Genomic DNA, 14,914 nt, shown 5'->3' with positions numbered 1-14,914 from the left:
CTACAACTTTTCACTCACTACACTGGCAACAATTTAAAAAGTGTTAACATTTATTCTTGTGGAAATGCAATCAAGCAAAACTACCCAAATTAAAAATATATGTGCTTTGACCCAGTGATCTCATTTTAAGCGTTGATGCCATGAAAGAAAAAATTAATACAAAAGGATGTGTGTGTAAGGATATTTGTAGCATTGTTTGTAGGGCTCTCCAAACTAGAAACTAGGTAAATGCTTATTAACAGGGAAGTTAGTAAATAAATTATGGTCTATCCACACTGTGAATCAGGCAGCTATTACAAAGAATAAATTAGAGCGCCTCTCCAGACAGCTTTCTGTACCTTTTTGTACATGTTTTCATTCTGGGGCATATTTCAGTAGAGAAATTTGGCAGTACAAATCTATTTCCTGAGTAACCTCTCTTTAAATCCAAACTTGCTTTTGTCTACACTCCCCCTTCTTGTTTAGACACTAAAGCCCAAACTAAATTTGAGGTACATGATTAAACGATACTGAAGATTTATGCGGGGGACATTTCTGATTCTGGCTCTTTGTTATACTTGTACTGTGTAAGCTCTAAGTAACTCTGTACAATGGCAAGATGATCTTTAGTTTCTGACATTTTTGCAAGGACTTTCTTTCCAACTTACTAATTATGTCTGTCTCCCTCTTCTGCTCTTCAGTTAACCTCAGGGCCAGCCTTGTGCATGAAGTTGATGGATGGAGGAAATCACTCAGTGGTGTCTGAATTTTTGCTGCAGGGACTCACCAGTTCTTGGGAGATCCAGATTCTTCTTTTTCTATTTTTCACAGTATTTTATATAGCGAGTATGTTGGGAAACCTTCTCATTGTGCTCACAATTCTCTCAGACCACCATTTACATTCGCCCATGTACTTTTTGTTGGCCAATCTCTCCTTCATTGACACAGGTGTTTCCAGCATTGCAACCCCAAAGATGATTTCTGACCTTTTCAGAAGACACAAAGTCATCTCCTTGAGAGGCTGCGTCACTCAGATGTTCTTTATTCACACTGTCGGGGGTGCAGAGATGGTGCTGCTCATAGTCATGGCCTATGACCGGTACGTTGCTATCTGTAAGCCGCTCCACTACCTGACCATCATGAGCCTTAGAATGTGCACTTCTCTTCTGGCTGTTGCTTGGACCATTGGACTCATCCACTCTGTGGCCCAGCTGGCTTTTGTTGTCAATTTACCCTTTTGTGGCCCCAATGAAATGGATAGCTTTTACTGTGATTTTCCTCGGTTCATCAAACTTGCATGTACAGACACGTATAGGCTGGAGTTTCTGGTCACTGCCAACAGTGGCTTCATCTCCATGGGCACCTTCTGTATCCTGATGGTGTCTTACATCTTCATCCTGGTCACGGTTCACAAACACTCTTCAGGTGGTTCATCCAAGGCCCTTTCAACCCTCTCAGCTCACATCACTGTGGTAGTTTTTTTCTTTGGCCCTTGCATTATTGTCTATGTGTGGCCATTCCCTACCTTACCCATAGATAAATTTTTAGCCATCTTTGATGCTCTTATTACTCCTTTTATGAATCCTATTATCTACACACTTAGAAATAAGGAGATGAAGATGGCAATGAGGAGACTCTTTGGTAAGGTTTTAAGTTTTAAGAAGAGTTTTTTCATGCACAATCCAAGAAATTCAGATTGATCTTGACTATTCTTGGAAATTGTCCTCTTTTAATTACACTTTTCATATATATTTTCAATGTATTTAATGATGTTGTTTGGACTTCCCTGGTGGCTCAGTGTTAAAGAATCTGCCTGTAAGCAGGAGATACGGGTTTGATCCCTGGGTCGGGAAGACGTTTCATAAATCTTTTCAGTGTATTTAAGATTTTCAGTATCCACTGTGAAACCTCTCCTCAGGGATTCTGTTCTGAGCTGGTCAGTTTTTCACAGGGACACTTACTCTAAGGAATCTGAAAATATTAGGGAGTAGTAAATTCAGTGGGCTTCTCCGGTAGCTCAGCGTTGAGAATCTGCCTGCAATGAAGGAGATGCAGGTTCAGTTCCTGAGTTGGGAATATCCGCGAGGAGGAGGGCATGGCAACCCATGGACAGAGGAGCCTGGTGGGCTACAGTCCATAGGGTTGCAAAGATTCGGGCATGACTAAGGTGACTGAACACACATGCATAGTAAATTCAGCCCTGGAATATAACGTCCTTATTAGTTTTTATTATTATTTATTAGATGTTGGTAACGGCTCATGTCTCATATAATGGGCACATTTTCTATTAAAACAAAATGTTGGATACTCTTCTCTTAGGTAGCAATTCTCAAAGATGCAGCTCCTCTGGTATACATATGCACTGCTCTTCGAGCCCTTTGTGTTTCTCAGTGTCTATATACCCACAAGAAAAAACAAAACACAAGATGAAAACAGCCTACATAGCTTTGAGAATTTGAGGCTTCTAACATCTGAATTTTGCCATCCACACTCAGATTTAGTTAATAATAAGGTTTTAAAATTTAGTCAGGATTGGAATATTAAATTTTGGATAACTCATAGATGACAACTCAGGAGGCATTAATATTATTAATTAATCAAATGTTTTGAGACTTGGTCATATAAATTTCTACTCCTCGGTGTTTATGATTTTTCCTAAACAAGAGTCACTCTTTTTATATGACAATGATAACTATGTGAGACTAAATGATTATAAATGGATTGAATATTTTGTAGATAAGAGGCAATACTGAATTAAAAAGGAAAAGATATCTATATTGTGAATGAGGCTAATAACTAAATAAAACAAAGGATAGAATTTTATTTATAGAATTTTATATATAGAATTATATATAAATTTATAGAAATTTACAAAAGAAAATTTATTACAAAACTGTATAAATGAAGAAATAAAATCTATTATTAAACTGTATAATGAAGAAATATGTTAAACTTTCCATGTGTTAAATTGTTTCATGTAATTATTAAAAAATAAATATACCATTCAGAAATAGTATAAGTAAATATTCAAAGAGTATCTCACTGTTCTTTTTTTTAAAAGGAAAGCTTGATTTTATTATTTAACTGGAGTAGAGTTGATTTACAATATTATGTTAGTTTCAGATGTATAGCATAGTTATTTTTTCTGATTATATTCCATGATAGGTTATTATAAGATATTGAGTATAATTCCCCGTGCTATACAGTAAATCCTCATTGCTTATTTATTCTTGTATAGTAGTTTTTGTATCTCTTAATCTCATAATTCTAATTTATTCCTCCTCTCCTCCTTGGTAACCATAAATTTGTTTTTTATGTCTGTGAGTCTATTTCTGCTTTGTATACAGATTCATTTGTATTATTTTTAGACCATATATAAGTGATACCATGTTGTAATTGTCTCTCTCTGACATTTCACTAAGCATATTCTTTAAGTCCATTTATGTTGCTGCAAATGGCAATATTTCATTCTTTTTTGTGTTTGAGTTGTATGTCATTGTGTATATACATATATCCTTCCTCTTTATTTTTCTATGGTGTTTTTTAATGTTCTCAAAGAAATCATCAAGCAGACTAGCTTATGCAAAAAATTACATAAGTAGAAATTCAATTAATCAGAAAATATACTGAATATTTGCTGTATCTAAATCTCGTGTCAGGAGCTGTAGAAAACTGTGTTAGAAGTATACAACTTAATTTTAGGAAGGGACAATGGATCTCTGAGGCAAAAATCATTGCAAGTAAGTAAGGAGTGTGGTAGGGTGGGCAGACTGAACAAAAAGGTTTGAGTAGAGAGGATTCATGAACTTGTGAACATTATGGAATGGAGTTAGAAGTCATGCTGACTCATCTTCTTAGCTAAGTGCATGCCTTGGGAAGGAGAGACGCTCCTGGAGAGCTCTGAAGGCTAAGGGTAGACTGATGCCACAGCATGATGGAGTATGGATACCTACTCTACCTTGTTGCCTAACCAGGGTACAGAAGCCTGAAAAGATTTGACCCTGCCAACTTCATTGAGCCTTTTCCTTCTTAGCCATTTTGGACTTTGTTGCTTGAGTACACCAAGCTTGTGGTCTGAAACCTATACACTGGCTCTTCACTTCACTTGTGGAGAGTTTTGCCTAGGTAAATGTAGGACTGGTTCCTTCTCATCATTCAGAGATCAGCTTGAAGGCCAACACCAGAAAAACACTTCTTATCTAAGGAGGTTCTCCTTTGCCTCACTACTCTATTATTCTCTACCATATGCTTTGTTTAATATCTTCATGAATTTTTAAAAAAATCTATTTGAGAGATTGCTTTGTTAGTTTCTTTTCTCCCATTGGAAAGAAAGGTCCATAAATCAGGAAGTAAGAATTTTTGTTATTTGTACCTAGTGTGCATGCATGCTAAGTCACTTCAGTCATGTTCAACTCTGTGTGACCCTATGAACTGTAGCCCACCAGGGTCTTTTGTCCATGGGATTCTCTAGGCAAGAATACTGGAGTGGGTTGTCCTGCCCTCCTCCATGGGATCTTTCCGACCTAGGGATCAAACCCATGTCTCTTAAGTCTCATGCACTGGCAGGAGTGTTGTTTACCACTAGTGCCAACTGGGAAGCCCTTTGTACCTAGAGGGATACCCATTTTATAGCAGGAAGTCAGTAATATTTGCCTGACTTAGAGTAGGAGGTCAACAATTATTTCTGCAAAGAGCAATGATAAATAAAAGCTGAGAAGGAGATAGAAACAACTCTTTCCTTCTGAATCACGAGGAATGGAAAAGAATGGGAAAATCTGATAGATTTACCACAAACATTTTGTGTTAACTTTTTCAGGATAACAAACTAGTGGAGTCTAAAGTACATTTATAGCTTACATATAGATAAGCACAAAGAAGAAAAGGAAAAAAGTCACCAAAAACAATCCCATTCAAACATAACAGTTAAAATTTTGTAATGTTTCTTTTGAGATATTTATTTATGCATTTGGGCTTCCCACATGGTGCTAGTGGTAAAGAATCCACCTGCCAATGCAGCAGTCATGGGTTTGATTCCTGGGTCAGGAAGATCCCCTGGAGGAGCATGGCAGCCCACCCCAGTATTATTGAGTGGAGAATCCCACAGTGGAGCCTGGCTAGCTACAATCCATAAGGTCGCAAAGAGTCTGACATGACTGGAGTGACTTAGCATGCATTTACAAATTATACAAAACAATATCACACTATTCCACAACTCATTTTACAATACAATATGTAAATCTTTTCATGCTGATGTATATACTTCTAGCATGTAGTTCTTGGTGGCTACGTGGTAATTGAGCATTACTTTACTAGCGTGTGAGATGAGTGCAATTGTGCGGTAGTTTGAGCATTCTTTGGCATTGCCTTTCTTTGGGATTGGAATGAAAACTGACCTTTTCCAGTCCTGTGGCCACTGCTGAGTTTTCCAAATTTGCTGGCATCTTGAGTGCAGCACTTTCACAGCATCAACTTTCAGGATTTGAAATAGCTCAACTGGAATTCCATCACCTCCACTAGCTTTGTTTGTAGTGATGCTTTCTAAGGCTCACTTAACTTCATTCCAGGATGTCTGGCTCTAGGTGATTGATCACATCATCATGATTATCTGGGTGGTGAAGCTCTTTTTTGTACAGTTTTTCTGCATATTCTTGCCACCTTCTGCTATATAATATATATATAATACATAATATTTATATAATATATATAATATATAATATCTTCTGCTTCTGTTAGGTCCAGACCATTTCTGTCCTTTATCGAGCTCATCTTTGCATGAAATGTTCCCTTGGTATCTCTAATTTTCTTGAAGAGATCTCTAGTCTTTCCCATTCTGTTCTTTTCCTCTATTTCTTTGCATTGATCACCGAGGAAGGCTTTCTTATCTCTCCTTTGGAACTCTGCATTCAGATGCTTATATCTTTCCTTTTCTCCTTTGCTTTTCCCCTCTCTTCTTTTCACAGCTATTTGTAAGGCCTCCTCAGACAGCCAGTTTGCTTTTTTGCATTTCTTTTCCATGGGGATGGTCTTGATCCCTGATACAATATCATGAACCTCTGTCCATAGTTCATCAGGCACTCTGTCTATCAGATCTAGTCCCTTAAATCTCTTTCTCACTTCCACTGTATAATCATAAGGAATTTGATTTAGGTCATACCTGAATGGTTTAGTGGTTTTCCCCAATTTCTTCAACTTAAGTCTGAATTTGGCAATAAGGAGTTCATGATCTGAGCCACAGTCAGCTCCCAGTCTTGTTTTTGCTGATTGTATTGAGCTTCTCCATCTTGGGCTGCAAAGAATATAATCAATCTGATTTCGGTGTTGACCATCTGGTGATGTCCATGTGTAGAGTCTTCTGTTGTGTTGTTGGAAGAGGGTGTTTGCTAAGACCAGTGTGTTCTCTTGGCAAAACTCTATTAGCCTTTGCCCTGCTTCATTGCATACTCCAAGGCCAAATTTCCCTGTTACTTCAGGTGTTTCTTGACTTCCTACTTTTGCATTCCAGTCCCCTATAATGAAGAGGACATCTTTTTTGGGTGTTCGTTCTAAAAGGTCTTGAAGATCTTCATAGAACCATTCAACTTCAGCCTCTTCAGTGTTACTGGTTGGGGCATAGATTTGGATTACCGTGATACTGAATGATTTGCCTTAGAAACGAACAGAGATCATTCTGTTGTTTTTGAGATTGCCTCCAAATACTGCATTTTAGACTCTTTTGTTGACCATGATGGCTACTCCATTTCTTCTAAGGGATTCCTGCCCACAGTAGCAGACATAATGGTCATCTGAGTCAAATTCACCCATTCCAGTCCATTTTAGTTCGCTGATTCCTAGAATGTCGACGTTCACTCTTGCCATCTCCTGTTTGACCACTTCCAGTTTGCCTTGATTCATGGGGCTTCCCTGGTGGCTCAGAGATTAAAGCATCTGCCTGAAATGCAGGAGACCTGGGTTTGATCCCTGGATTGGGAAGATCCCCTGGAGAAGGAAATGGCAACCCACTCCAGTATTCTTGCCTGGAGAATCCCAAGGGCAGAGGAGCCTGGTGGGCTACAGTCCATGGGGTTGCAAAGAGTTGGACATGACTGAGTGACTTCAGTTTCACTTTTCATGGACCTGACATTCCAGTTTCCTATACAATATTGCTCTTTACAGCATCGGATCTTGCTTCTATCACCAGTCACATCCACAACTTGGTATTGTTTTTGCTTTGGCTCCATCCCTTCATTCTTTCTGGAGTTATTTCTCCACTGATCTCCAGTAGCATATTGGGCACCTACTGACCCGGGGAGTTTCTCTTTCAGTATCCTATCATTTTGCCTTTCATACTGTTCATGGGGTTCTCAAGGCAAGAATACTGAAGTGGTTTGCCATTCCCTTCTCCAGTGGACCACATTCTGTCAGACCTCTCCACCATGACCCTCCCATCTTGGGTGGCCCCACAGGGCATGGCTTGGTTTCATTGAGTTAGACAAGGCTGTGGTCCATGTGATCAGATTGGCTAGTTTTCTGTGATTACGGTTTCATTGTGTCTGCTCTCTGATGCCCTCTTGCAACACCTACCATCTTACTTGGGTTTCTTTTACCTTGGACATGGGGTATATTTTCACAGCTGCTCCAGCAAATTCTGAAAGCCAGGCTTCAGCAGTACGTGAACCATGAACTTCCAGATGTTCAAGCTGGTTTTAGAAAAGGCAGAGGAACCAGACATCAAATTGGCACATCCGCTGGATCATCGAAAAAGCAAGAGAGTTCCAGAAAAATATCTATTTCTGCTTTATTGACTATGCCAAAGCCTTTGACTGTGTGGATCACAATAAACTGTGGAACATTCTTCAAGAGATGGGAATACCAGACCACCTGACCTGCCTCCTGAGAAACCTATATGCAGTTCAGGAAGCAACGGTTAGAACTGGACATGGAACAACAGACTGGTTCCAAATAGGAAAAGGAGTATGTCAAGGCTGTATACTGTCACCCTGCATATTTAACTTCTATGCAGAGTACATCATGAGAAACGCTGGGCTGGAAGAAGCACAAGCTGGAATCAAGATTGCTAGGAGAAATATCAATTACCTCAGATATGGAGATGACACCACCCTTATGGCAGAAAGTGAAGAGGAACTAAAAAGCCTCTTGATGAAAGTGAAAGAGGAGAGTGAAAAAGTTGGCTTAAAGCTCAACATGCAGAAAACGAAGATCATGGCATCTGGTCCCATCACTTAATTGCAAATAGATGGGGAAACAATGGAAACAGTTACAGACTTTATTTTTTGGGGCTCCAAAATCACTGCAGATGGTGACTGCATCCATGAAATTAAAAGACATTTTCTCCTTGGAAGGAAAGTTATGACCAACCTAGACAGCATTTTAAAAAGCCTAGACATTCCTTTTCTGACGAAGGTCTGTCTAGTCAAAGCTATGGTTTTTCCAGGAGTCATGTATGAATGTGAGAGTTGGACTATGAAGAAGGCTAAGCACCAAAGAATTTATGCTTTTGAACTGTGTTGTTTAAGAGGACTCTTGAGAATCCCTTGAACTGCAAGGAGATCCAACCAGGACTAAAGCAAATCAATCCTAAGTATTCATTGGAAGGACTGATGCTGAAACTGAAGCTCCAATCCTTTGGCCACCTGATGCGAAGAAGTGACTCATTGGAAAAGACCCTGATGCTGGGAAAGATTGAAGGCAGGAGGAGAAGGGGATGACAGAGGATGAGATGGTTGGACGGCATCACTGACTCTATACACATAAGTTTGAGTAAGCTCCAGGAGTTGGTGTTGGACAGGTCCTGCAGTCCACGGGGTTGCAAAGAGTTGGACATGACTGAGTCCGATCAGTCAACAACAAAATATATCTATATTCTTTTAAAATTATATTCCACTATAGTTTATTATAAGATATTGAATCTATTTCTCTGAGCTATACTATAAATCCTTGTTGCATATCTATTTCAGTGTGGTAGTGTGTACCTGCTAATTCCCTAGTCCTACTTTATCTCTCCCCTTTCCTCTTTGCTAAGTAAGTTTGTTTTCTAGGTCTGAATCTTTTTTGAAAATAAGTTCATTTTTACTATTTTTCTAAATTCCACATGTAAGTGATATCATATAATATGTGTCTTTCTCTGTGTGACTGATTTCACTTTACCGTAATAATCCCTCATGCTCATGCTCAGTTGTGTCAGTCATGTCTGACTCTGCGACCCTATGGACTGTAGCCTATCAGGCTCCTCTGTCCATGGGATATTCCAGGCAAGAGTACTGGAGTGGGCTGCCATGCCCTCCTCCAGGGGATCTTCCTGACCCAGGGATCGAACTTGAGTTCCCTGCATCTTCCTGCATTGTGGGTAGATTCTTTACAGCTGAGCCACTGGGGAAGCCCATAATAACCTCTAGGTCCATCCAAGTTGCTAAACATGGCATTATTTCATTCCTTCTCTATGGCTTAGTCATATTCTGTTATATATATATATATCTCACTTCATATACATATACATATACATATACATATACATATACATATACATATACATATATATATATAGCAGCAGGGCTTCCCTGGTGGCTCAGAGGTTAAAGCGTCTGCCTGCAATGTGGGAGACCTGGGTTCAATCCCTGGGTTGGGAAGATTCCCTGGAGAAGGCAATGGCAACCCACTCCAGTATTCTTGCCTGGAGAATCCCATGGATGGAGGAGCCTGGTAGGCTGCAGTCCATGGGTCACAGAGTCGGACACGACTGAGCAACTTCACTTCATATATACACAAAAGGTGCCTTTTCTTTATCCATTCATTTGTTGATGGACACAGCATAATTGTTCAACTCCATAGCATTGCCATTTTTTTTTGTTGATTTGATTTATAGTTGGTGTGTAAGGTATGTATTGATATTTTCTATTGTGTTTGTAAGAATGTTGTATTTAATCAATTTTTACTTGATATATTTTGAGACTATGATATTAGTTTTATATGAATTTATAATATTCTTGGTGAATTGAAGTTTTATTATGCAGTAGCACTCTCTGCTCCTAATAAAGCCATTTGAATTAACATATATTTTGTGATATAGATATAACTGTGCTAGTAGGGTTTTGTGATATTTAATTACTTCCTATTAAGTTTCTCTATCTGCATGTTTTTAGGTCTGTGTCTTATAAATATCACATAGAAGCATTTTTAAGATCTGTTTTGATATTCTCTACAAATACATAAAGCTGACAATATCTTTAGTTAACTGAATTCTTATAACGGCTGGTCATAGTAACGGTTATATTTATGAGGCATGAACCATTTGGATATATTGATTATTTATAAAAATTATTTTAAGTACATCAGAAAAAAACTAGTCAAGCATATTTTTAAAATGAATATTTATTAAATATTGACTATATGTTTTGCATTGCATACCGCTGCTTGCCAGAATTTACTGATCAGGTGATGGGTATGGTGGAAGTATGGCAGTTATCGATTATAATTCTTTCTGAGAGTTAATATGAAGCAATAGTATCTAGGGGCTTCCTAGGTGGTGCTAGTGGTAAAAAACCCACCTGTCAGTGCAGGTAGATTTAAGAGATATGGATTTGATCCCTGGATTAGGAAGATCCCCTGGAGGAGGGTATGATAACCCACTCCAGTATTCCAGAATCCTATGGACAAAGGATTATAGTCCACGGGGTCACAAAAGTCGGACATGACTAAAGAGACTTAACATACACAATATTACCTGAAGAAGGATGGTGGGAATTGAAACAAAGGAAAATATTATAGAATAATAAGATAAAACTATATAAGAACCTCTTTTATAAGATGTGGTCAAGGAAGGGTACCTATTTGGAAAGGGTGTATCTATTTTCAAAACTTTCTGCATAACAATTCCTCTTATTCTTTAGTTATTAACAGTTTAGAACTTGACAACACTCTCATGAAAAAATGTATGTAGTCCAGGATCCTAGATTTTTAGTCTCATAGGACTGAAAGACATGTAGAGAGCCAAAATTGCTGAAGTAAAGTTATGTTCTCTGATTTCTCATTTGCTGTTACCTCCTAGTTTTCATTGAAGAGTGTTTTTGCCATAAAACATCTAGTTAGTACTAGAGTAATACTCTTTCCATTTCCTGCTGAATCTCAAGCATTCTAAAGTGTTGGGTTTCTTTATACTTATTGTATTGTCTCCTTTTAAAGCAAAAATATTTCTGCACATCGATCTAAGCCATCATTAAATTGGGTACTAAGAATCTACTTTCTTTTCTCTGTTCTTTTGTTCTTTTTATTCCCCAGGTGAAAATCAGGATGGACTCTGAGGCATAATTCCCAGGAAAATCCAATCAGTGAAAGACTGGCTATTCCCAAGATTCCCACCAACACTTGGCCACCACATGCTAATTAGAATTTTTTTTTTTTACTTGAGAAAAACAATATTAAATTCTTTGTTTCAGAAAGTTTTACAATCCCAGTCAGAGTAAAACTATCCTTTTCTGAACTTAGAAAAATGCTCCTATTTCAAGCACTATCATGCAAAGTATATGTAAAACAAATGTTTTACTATTTAGCAAGTCCAAAATTAATCCGACTTATCTTTGAATCTCTCTCCAGTGGTTTCTCTGTAATCTCCCTACTTCTTTTAACTTAATCTATGGTTTTATTGTTATTTGACATATTTGTTACATATGTATTCTGGGCAATGCATGAAAAGGAGCATCAAGATGAATAAAACTATGACTCTTGTTAAGGGTATTGGGGAAGATTTTGGGGCATGGAAAAGAGTTTCAAAATGAATAACTCTTTGACTTTTGCTAAGGTCATGGGGAAAATGACACTAAACTGGGTAGTGAATGAAGGGTGGGATTTTGACTAGAGGAGGGTGTTCTTGGCCGGAGGAAAAGCATGATGCTTTCATCTTTTCTATGTCTTATTCCTTTTTATTCTCCAATTCTGTATTTCCTTTTAGTTTTTCATGGTAAATTCCTAAGTGATGTTTTCAGTTTCTGCGTTTTATAAAGTCTCAATTTCTGTCATTTGGTACCCAGAATTCATCACACTAATTCTTACTTTTCTCTCTTAGAAATTATGGCTAATATATAATGGAAGTTTCTATCTTCTCACACAATTTGGAGGGACTTGATCTACCATTTGAGGAAAATCGGTTCTTTGGTCTAACTCAGGTAAGAGAGAGTTCTGGTTCTTTGCAAATAGGATTAGTAACATTTTCATCACCAGATATGAGTAATTTCCAGAATTCAGAGAAAATCCTTTTGTGTTGTTCTTGATGTCTTAAACTAAAATTCTCATGTGAAAACCTCTCCATGGGAAACTAAGATTAGGTATAGACAATATAGCATAAGTTGGGTGTTGTTAATGTCTCTTTCTGGTGTGTAAGCAGGGCAAGTTGAAAGTGGGAGAGTTGTGGGATTTCTCCTATGGTCCAGTGTTTAAGACTCAGTGCCTCCACTGCAAGTGACTTGGGTTCGATCCCTGGTCAAGGAGCTAAGATCCCACATGCTGTGTAGTCCCTTGCCCCCTAAAAGTGGTAGAACTGTAGCAGCTTGGAATACTCAGGAAGCATGTCACAATTAGGGATGTACCTAACTGAAATAAAAATTTTATGAGAGTAATTAGAGTTGGGTTTTATATAAAACTAGGTGACTACATTGAAATGACTCAACATGTAAATGGTTTAATTGAAAAAGCTCTGGAAGGGATGCTTTGGAGGCCAGGAACTTGGGAGAGACTAGATCTTGGTGAGGTTGTCATAGGTGGAGGTCTTGGACAGTCAGGGACTGCCTGAGAGAAGTAGATAATGAGCAGGAGCAGAAGGCAGTACGACAAGAGATGGTCGAGGAGCTGAAGATGAGGTGGCAGACACCAAAGACCCGCTGCCTGTCAAGTCTTTGCAGGCAGCCCATATGCCTGTCAAGTACCTTGGAAGTAAAAGCTACTTCCTCACACCCTCGAAGTTACTTTGTCTTTAGGTTGTCAGTGACTTATGGAATAGTATAATGAAAAACCCTGGGCTCTGGAGTCAACTTTGTTTTTTAAATTAATAATTTTCCTTTAAAGAGAAAAACGTGCAAAATAGAAAATTTATCACCCATAGTCCCTTCCTAGAAAACAGCTATTAAAATTTTGACATTTCTTCAAGTTCTTTTTAATCCACTTGCATTTTTAAAACAATGGCAAGAGTTGGGTTTGAATTGGACACTTTGCTGTGCAAAATTAGGCAATTAATTTAATCTCTTTCAGTCCTTATTTTCTTATCTGTAAAACATGGATCATATTCCTCCTTTCTATGCTCTATCCTGCTATTGTGCAACAGAAGATATGAAAGATTTTTTAGAGGTTATAAACTTTTAGAAAGAGGAAATTAATGTCATAAATTTTGGTATTTGCCTCCTGTTGGAAATTATTAATAAAACATGATTTAAAAACAGCATTTATGGTAGGTCACACCTTGAGGAAATTTTACTAGTTGAAAAGTAGGAACATTCTTAATTCTGAAGAGTTTATAACTTATATGGTTAACCATGAGGAATAATGATATTCTTACAATTGTATTTTATTTTTAGAGTGTATAGCACAGCTATAAAATATAATATACACAATATTAATGTTTTCTAAAGTCAATATGAGATCAGAATAAATAAAAGTATATCATGCAAGTTTCAGGAAATAATTGTATTATTTATGATTAGATACACTCTTATTAACATTTTAAACCAAGATTCATTAGCATGTTAAGGAAATAAAAATGATGTCTAGATAGTTAAGAAGACCAGAGAACTATCAACATTTGTAAAAGAGTAAAGAAAGGAGATGTCATTAGTAATAAAAAGTGTTTATTCTGGATATCATATGACCAAGGAGAGTCATAAGATTAAGGAGAAGTTAAAAAAATTATGTAGTCGAGTCACTGACCAAAGATTTAGTAGATGACTCCTTCAGCATTTTTCACATAGATCATTATCTTGTTAGTCATAATAATTCTCTCTCTCCTGAGAAGTCAGCAGAAGTGAACAATCTTAAATAATCATCCAAAGTAAATTATGTCTGAAGGTTTGGAGAGGATTGAGAAAGCCATTCATGAAGCCCTCAAAAGGATGCCCCAAACAGGTTTTAGAATTTACACATTTGTATATAACTACAGTTCTGTAATGCATTGTGCATGTAGCCTTGATCTTCCCTTCGGCCTCTAGGTTACAATGATTTAAATCCTCCCTGATGTTAATAACTCTAGTTGTAATTTTTTCAGGTATGCCCACATAAGAATGCTTGGGAGTGGGGAAATTAGATAAAATAGTATTGCTTAGCTAACATCTGGAAGTGGATCAGAATAAAGTTATACTAGCATCAGAGACTAATGTCTAAGCCTTTGGATGACTTACTTTTCATTTATGAATATTTTTGTATGTTGCATGAATGGAAATGTCCCTGGCTCATCTTATGGGAATAACCTTTGATGCTTTTCTTCAAATATAGACCAGGCAGACAAAAAAATTAGTTTATTTCTCCCCTCATGGAGTAAGAATTCAAACCTCCAATAATGTCTGTACTACTCCTTCTTCATTACCTTCAGTTGTTTGTTCTTCCTCCAAATATTCCTACTTTGTCTAATATTTTTAACTTAAAAAAACCTGCAGTACAATTGAAATATGATATTATATTAGTTTCAGGTTCACAACACAATGGAACCTAAATCTGTAAGGATTAATTCCTTCCCTATGTTAATGACTCTAGTTTGAATTCTCATTTGAGAAGCTATTGCTTTCAGGTCCAGCCTGTAGAATAGACATTATCAATAGGGAGCGAGATGACAAAGTCATTGCACAATCCACTAGCAACAATATTTTTCAGAAAGTAGGAAATGGTGAACAGTATAAGATGTTGCATAAATATCAGAAGATTCAGCTATTCTGAGATATTTGGTGATCTTCATGAGACCAGTTTA

At 37.5% G+C, this 14,914-nt stretch overlaps 1 protein-coding gene across 1 annotated transcript; it reads left to right on the top strand.

The window, feature by feature from the left end:
• The first annotated feature begins 704 nt into the window (after positions 1-704).
• LOC128054787 (olfactory receptor 4F3/4F16/4F29-like) lies at positions 705-1,679 on the top strand. The gene has a single exon (XM_052647354.1). The coding sequence runs from the start codon at positions 705-707 to the stop codon at positions 1,677-1,679; it is 975 nt and encodes a 324-aa protein (XP_052503314.1).
• Positions 1,680-14,914: the final 13,235 nt, after the last annotated feature.

This window comes from Budorcas taxicolor, chromosome 10 (genome assembly GCF_023091745.1).
Source record: "Budorcas taxicolor isolate Tak-1 chromosome 10, Takin1.1, whole genome shotgun sequence".
Classification (NCBI taxonomy): domain Eukaryota; kingdom Metazoa; phylum Chordata; class Mammalia; order Artiodactyla; family Bovidae; genus Budorcas; species Budorcas taxicolor.
The sequence above is the reverse complement of the archived record's forward strand: the minus strand, read 5'-3'. Positions and strand labels throughout refer to the sequence as shown.

Excerpts from the sequence above, each read along its gene's own strand:
- LOC128054787 (XM_052647354.1), top strand. The coding sequence starts at position 705 with ATGAAGTTGATGGATGGAGGAAATCACTCAGTGGTGTCTGAATTTTTG.